This window comes from Apteryx mantelli, chromosome 11, assembly GCF_036417845.1.
Source record: "Apteryx mantelli isolate bAptMan1 chromosome 11, bAptMan1.hap1, whole genome shotgun sequence".
Taxonomy (NCBI): domain Eukaryota; kingdom Metazoa; phylum Chordata; class Aves; order Apterygiformes; family Apterygidae; genus Apteryx; species Apteryx mantelli.
In genome coordinates, this window is record NC_089988.1 from 9,488,527 (window position 1) to 9,495,059 (window position 6,533).

At 54.5% G+C, this 6,533-nt stretch overlaps 1 protein-coding gene across 1 annotated transcript; it reads left to right on the forward strand.

Annotated features, from left to right (window-relative positions):
- Positions 1 to 1,768: 1,768 nt before the first annotated feature.
- LOC136993080 (olfactory receptor 14C36-like) lies at positions 1,769 to 2,572 on the forward strand (the record flags this gene model as incomplete). Its single annotated transcript, XM_067303096.1, has 1 exon — positions 1,769 to 2,572. A coding segment is annotated over one exon (804 nt), but the record flags the coding sequence as incomplete, so codon positions are not given.
- Between the last annotated feature and the right edge of the window lie 3,961 nt (positions 2,573 to 6,533).

Consider the following 6,533-nt stretch of genomic DNA (forward strand, 5'->3'; position numbering starts at 1 on the left):
GGCTGCAGGGGTGTGAAGCCATGGAGCACACACAGGTCTGCGCAGGGCTGTGATTCAGAGCAGTGTCCCTGCACCCCAGGGTGCTGTGTGCCTGGGGCAGTGACTCTGCTGCCTGTGAGGGTCAGCCCTCAGCCTGCCCGGGGAGCTCCCCACAGCACTATAGGAAAAACCTCTGGGTGAGAGAAGTGATCCCCGGCAGGGCAGGTTCATTCTCTCTTTGAGAGGGTGCCACGTGGGTCAGGACTGCTCACATCTTTAACTCATGCACAGGATCTGTGCAAGGGGTCTTTTCAAGAGGAGACCAAGAGAAGGGCTACTTGAAATGGAAGGAGCTTTCCTTCAGGTGTCTGCACTTTCAGTTTCCTAGTTTTGACAGGGAGAATGAAGGAATGAGTTTTCTGTTTTGTGAAGGAAGTGGGATTCCTAAACCTTCAGTCTCAGAGATTAACAGGTCAGTGAGAAAACTCAGGAAGTTGCTTCATGCCCACCTTAGTCTACAGGCAGCATCAACATCACCTTTGGGGCTTCACAGGAGTTTATGAAACCTGCTCCTTAGGACGTGCATGCACAGAGATGCCCCTAGAGAGTGCCCTGATCCGGGAGGTTTCTGTAGGGCAGAACTGAACACACAGCGGGTGGGATGATGTCTGTGAGCACTGAGCGGGAGAAGATGTTGTGACAGAGAAAGAGCTGGCAGCAGGGACAGTTCCAGGCAGCAGAGGTGGGCAGGGAATGAGAGGGAACTCCAGGGCATGAGGTGCCTCCTCTGCAGCCAGACCTGTGGCAGAGGAGAGGGGCATCTCTCCTGCTATGGGCCCATTTCATGCTGCCTGACAAGGGGGCTGAGAGCAAATGCCCTGCGGTGTCACTGCCTGTGAGGCGGCATGCCTAGCTGGTAAGGTGAAGGCTTTCCTGAGTTCCCATCTCTCTCTCTCTTCTTGCCTCCCCTGACAGCAGGATCATGGTGTTGCTCCTTGTTTCCCCTTCTGTCCATGCTGCTCCTCTTCTTGCTCTCGGGCGCTCTGGGGTGGGGGGTTTTCAGCTGCAGTTCAGACATTGATGCTGCAAGTTGTGGAACAGAGGGGTCTGCATGGGAATGAGGTTGCCCCAGCCTCCTTCTAACCTGTGGAGCTCCAGGAAACACAGTCCATGGGGCTGGGAAATGAGCTGACTCTGCCTTAAGGACAGCCCACCTCCAGTCCTAACAGTCCTTTGACCATTTCCTTATAGTGTCCTGGCAGACTGCGTGCTGCCCTCTAGAAAGGCACTGCTGTCTCATAGCACCTCTGTGAAACCTGAGAGCCCCATGAGGAAGGTGCAGAGATGCTGCGAGTAAGGAGATGGTGGTGGGAGGCTGTATGTGGGCATCTGCAAAGAGCCCTGCGTGTCCTTGGCTTGAAGGGGAGCGTGGAGAGCTCCCTCAGGTGCCCAGAGAAAGGGTGAGAAGTTTGGAGATGTGCACTTTGAAACTGGACTCGTGTGCTCTCAGTGGGGGCTGGTTTCCTTCTAGGGCAACGTGTGAGCATGATCATCCTCCAGCTCCAAGAGAGAACTGCAACATTTGGGGGTTTCTTTGCTTGAAAAGTCTCTGTTAACTTCTCAATGTCTTTTCTTCTTTGAACAGTCCCTCATGCCTGGAGATAGTGAAATGTCCAACAGCAGCTCTTTCAACGAGTTCCTCCTCCTGGCATTTGCAGACACGCGGGAGCTGCAGCTCTTGCACTTCTCGCTCTTCCTGGGCATCTACCTGGCTGCCCTCCTGGGCAACGGCCTCATCATCACAGCCGTAGCCTGTGACCACCACCTCCACACCCCCATGTACTTCTTCCTCCTCAACCTCTCTGTTCTGGACCTTGGCACCATCTCCACCACTGTCCCCAAATCCATGGTCAATTCCCTGTGGGACACCAGGGCCATTTCCTACTCAGGATGTGCTGTTCAAGTCTTTGTGTTTGTCTTCTTGTTTGCAGGAGAATATTCTCTACTCACAGTCATGGCCTATGACCGCTACGTTGCCATCTGCAGACCCCTGCACTATGGGACCCTCATGGGCAGCAGAGCTTGTGTCAGAATGGCAGCAGCTGCCTGGACCAGTGGTTTTCTCTGTTCTGTGCTGCACACCGCTAACACATTTTCCATACCACTCTGCCAAGGCAACACAGTGGACCAGTTCTTCTGTGAAATCCCACAGATCCTCAAGCTCTCCTGCTCAGACTCCTACCTCAGCGAAGTTGGGCTTCTTGTATTTAGTTTCTGTTTAGTCTTTGGGTGTTTCATTTTCATTGTGCTGTCCTACGTGCAGATCTTCACTGCTGTGCTGAGGATGCCCTCTGAGCAGGGACGACACAAAGCCTTTTCCATGTGCCTCCCTCACCTGGCTGTGGTCTCCCTGTTTGTCAGCACCGATGCGTTTGCCTACCTGAGGCCCCCCTCACTCTCCTCCCCAGCTCTGAATCTGGTGGTGACTGTTCTGTACTCAGTGGTGCCTCCAACAGTGAACCCCCTCATCTACAGCATGAGGAACAAGGAGCTGAAAGATGCCCTGAGGAAAGTGATTTCATGGACATTTTTCAGCACTGGTAACATTGCCATTGCTCTCCACAAATGACTCCCACTGTGTCCTGTACCAGGACTGAGCTTTGTTTATTCACTTTATTTTTATTATGACTAGTATTGCTGTTGTTATTATTAATTGTCGCCTCATTGCTACAGAAATGCTTGTGTTCATTCCACCGTTACTGAGGCTGCTCTGTCTCACCTGGTGCCCGTATAAAGTTGTGTAACACTGTGTCAGAGCTGACTCCCTCACAGTATCTCTGTAATGAAGTAGGTTCTTGCAGGTGCAGTGCCTGAAGGCTGGGCTCTTCCTCCAGAGGTGCTGTCCCTTATGCCCTGTCCCCACCACATTTATTTAATACAATCCTGTCCTCCCTGTGTGCTGGTCCTTACCCCAAAAGTCACCCCCAGACAAGGCTCCATGCCCAGCTGGAGGACCGGATATCCAGCTGTGATCCCTGGGAGGATGTGCCCTCTGCTGGGTCTTCTGCAGGGCTGTCAGGGAGCATGCAGAGGAGGTCCTGGGGCCATCTCCTGGGCCTGTAGACCATCCTCCTCCCATGGGGGCCCTCAAGCAGACTGCCTCAGTGCAAAGATCCAGCGCAGCTTTTTGCTGCATAAACAGAGAGGAGAAACTGTTCCAGGAAACTCCTCCCACACCCAGCATCTCATACCAGGTATTTCCAGCACTGGCCATTCCCCACAGTCCTGGTGAGGGGTGATCTCTGTGACCAGCTCTGTCTGCCTGCTGGGCTCAGCGCCTGTATGGGGGGAATGTCCATCCCTGCCTGGCCTCTCTGCAGGCTCAGACCCCAGCAGATGGCAGAGCATGGCCTTCTGCTAACCCCGGGGGGACAGGGACATGGCTGCACAGGGTCTGGGGACTGGTGGGAGGCTGCCAGGCAGGTGGGCTGAGGGGGACGGGACACCAAGGGCTGTCATGGGGAGCATGCTGGGGGGATGTTTCCCGACCCCAGAACGCACCCTGTCTTGTGTGGTGCCTGCACAGTGGGGCTGTGGGGCCACATGCAGGGCAGCAGGGCAGGGCCAGTGGAGGGCTGAGGTGCTGATGGGAGCCACGACACTCCAGAAGTTCCCAACGGTCATGAAGGGGACTCACTGCTGGTAGCAGGGTTGGGGGTTTCTCAAGGGCTGCAGGCACCAGCACCACCTGCCAGGACTCCCAGACCCAGCACAGATGGTCAGTGCCCAGCACTGCACTGTGCCCCCCCGTCCTGTTTCACCGTCCTCTCTCAGGAGCGCTGCCCGGTGCATCACTCCCTGCCTAGGTGTGGAAAGGAGCTGCTGGAGGTCTTCTCTTCCTATGCCTGCTGCCCTTGGCCCTGCCCTGGCATCGGCCCACAGGTTCTGCCCTGGGTCATGTTATGTCTCCATATGCTCTCTTCTGAGACCGTGTAGAGACCTGCAGCGCATATCTCTGCTTGGAGGTGGCCACCATGGTCTGCCTGCGTGGTCCCAGCAAATCCCAGGAAGGATGTGCTTGGAGGTGAGGCTGTGATTGTCCTCAGTCAAAGTAGACGGGTTGCCTGGCTGGGGGCCAAGGGGAGGAAAGGCCAAGAGACAACAAGGAGAAGATGCAGTAAGGGAAATTTCAAATGATTTGAAGGAAAAAATAAAGAAATAACCATGGCAGTTGAATAGCATTGGGGTACGGGCCAGGAGATTTTCAAAACTCTCCTGGAGAAGCACCTACCAACCTGATCTAACTGTCAAGTTAGCCCAGCTCAGAGCACATCATGCTCCTGGAGATCTCTGGTGGTCCCTCCCAACACAAATCCTCTAGGAGGAAGGGGCTGGAAAGCAGAGTGAGGGGCAGGGGACACTATTGTGGGTTTGAGGCCTTGCTGACATTTGTACTGCCTGGTCAAGCCTGTCCTCAGAATCACACAGTGAGCGAGTTCATCCTCAAAAGGAGTCTCTGCTCCATGGGCAACAGGAGTCAAACCAGTGCGGGGATACTACACAAAAGTTCTCAGGAACACACGAGGCATTTGGGCCCTTCGACTGCTGAGGTGTCCCCAGACCAGTGCTTTGCATCCTGGATCTGAAGGGCTGAGAAATCTTTACAGCCAGAGCAGATTGCAGTCCCCTCCCTGGACTCACAGGTTACAGGGCATCAGGAGGGCTGTACTGGCTGCAGGGAGGGAATCACTGCCCAGGGCACGAGCAGATCCCCCTCTGCCCTCCCCTCTCTCTCTTCACACCCCGGAACAGAGATCATGTTTCCCATGTTGGCCCTCCCTGCTGGGCTGTATTCCCGGCTGGAGGGGATGCAGGCTTCACACTGGGGAAATGCAGGAGAGCCCAGTCTCATCTAGAGGAGCAGGGTCCCACCACACTTGCTGGGTGGCCACGGTTGCAGGCTGAAGACCATACTCTGTTCCCCGCACACTTCCTGGCTGGGGCTGGAGGGTGCCCAGCAGTGAGGCAGGCATGCCTGTGGGTCGGTTGCTATTGGGGTGGTGGCCTTTGGATTAGCCTCTGTCTATAAGGGACTCAGGAGCTTCTCTGGCTCCATGTCAGTGGCAAAGTTTGTTTCCCAGCTTCTCTCTGGAAAGCTGAGGATTTGATTCTTGGGAGAAGGGGAAAAAGGAAACGCTTTTGTCCATGGGACTTGTACCACCCTGTGAACCCTCTACTGCCTTCTCCTTCTCTGTCGTCCCAGAAGTCCTTTGGCAGGGGCATTTTTTGGTTTCTGGTACTCTATCTGACTCTGCTTTGAGCAGCACGTTGCACTACAGGCCTCCTGTGGTCCCTTCAAGCGAATTACCCTGAACGCCTATGATCTCAGGCCCCATTTCAAGCACAGAGCAAATTTCTCTGGGACAGGAGTCCTTTGTGCTTTATGTGACCATCTCAAAGAAGGCAGGTGAACACCACCTCCTCCCTGTTGACTGTAAGGGCAGCCTGGGAGGCACTGCCTCAGGCATATCTACATTACAATGGAAATTCTTTGCATCACATTCAACCATCAATTTCCTGGATCCGCTCAGGGGTAAGGGAGAAATGCAGGCTTTCCTGTGGTGTGATTTCTGTACCTCTGTAGTTTGTGCCTCTAAGTAGATGGTGCCATCCTCCCCTTGGTTTCTTGCCTGAAGCTCAGGCTGGATGGGGATGTGAATGTGGAGGTTGTCTGTCACTGCAGTGACCGTGAGATGGTGGAGAGATAAGAGGAATAACAGAGTCACCACCCTGGACTGCAGCAGAGAGGATTTCATCTTGTTTGGGATGGAGTTAGGCAAGGCAAAGCTCAGCTGGAGCTGGAGCTGGATCTAGGAAGGGATGGGGAGGGTAACCTGAAGGCCTTCTGCAAGGATGTTGGCAGCACAAGGCATCCATCCAAGGAAAATGTGTTCTCCCTGCTCAGTGGGGCAGGGGACATAGTGGCAAAGAGAGGGGAAAGGTTGAAGAGCTCACTGACTCTTTCACCTTGTCTTTTCCTGGTCTTGTCTACTGCCAGGCCTCCCTGGCCCACGAGTCCTTTGGCAGCATCTGTGGTAGCAAAGCCTCACCCAAGGGGGACGAAGATGCATCTGGGGAGGACTTTTGCCCAGTGGGCGCACACAAGTCCATGGGACCAGACGGGAAGCACCCCAGGGTGCAGGGAGAGGTGCCTGGAGTCACTGCAGTGCTTCTCCCAATTGTCTATGAAATGTCATGGTAATCAGGGAGGTTCCTGATGCCTGGGAAAAGGCAGACATTGCAGCCATATTCCAGAAGGGCAAGAGGGAGGATCTGGGGAACGACAGGCTGGTCCTCTTCATCTCAGTGCCTGGGAAGGTGATGGAGCAAATCCTCCTGGAAACCATCTCCAAGCATAGGAAGGAGAAGGCCCGGAAGAGGCAGCATGCGTTGACCAAGGGGAAATGGAAAGCATGCCTGACCAACCTGATTGCCTTCTACCATCAGATGAATACCTGCGTGCACAAGGGGAAAGCAGGGGATTTTCCCTTTAG